Source organism: Apaloderma vittatum, unplaced genomic scaffold (assembly GCF_000703405.1).
Source record: "Apaloderma vittatum isolate BGI_N311 unplaced genomic scaffold, ASM70340v1 scaffold29147, whole genome shotgun sequence".
NCBI lineage: Eukaryota > Metazoa > Chordata > Aves > Trogoniformes > Trogonidae > Apaloderma > Apaloderma vittatum.
Window position 1 is genome coordinate 737 of NW_009728292.1, and position 330 is coordinate 1,066.

The 330-nt window shown below is 66.7% G+C and overlaps 1 protein-coding gene across 1 annotated transcript in view; it reads left to right on the forward strand.

Annotated features, from left to right (window-relative positions):
* AIM1L (absent in melanoma 1-like) overlaps positions 1-330 on the forward strand; it is a gene marked incomplete at its 3' end in the record, with an annotated part of 3,686 nt that overhangs the window by 376 nt on the left and 2,980 nt on the right. Inside the window, 1 exon segment of the mRNA XM_009874033.1 lies at positions 179-318. Within this exon segment, the coding sequence (XP_009872335.1) occupies positions 179-318 (140 nt within the window).

The window sequence follows — 330 nt, forward strand, 5'->3', positions numbered from 1 at the left end:
TGGCCAAGTCCCAGCCTGGGGATCCAGAGTGACCGTCCCAACGGTGCTAATTACGGCAGCGCGGCATTGTGGCGGTGGCAGGACGTCTCCACCCATGCTCTGCCCCGAGGCTCCTGACACCTGCAGGTAAAAGCAAGATTCCCCTCCTCCCCTCCTTTTGCTCCCATCCTGCTCCCAGGTGGGTGATGTACGAGAAGCCACGGTTTCACGGGCGCAAGTGCGTGCTGGCTGAGGGGGACGTGGAGATCGACGATCCCTGGACGGCGTACGGGCAGAGCGGGCAGCCCCGCGGCAGCCGGCCCCTCCGCATCGCCTCCTGCACGCGGGGGG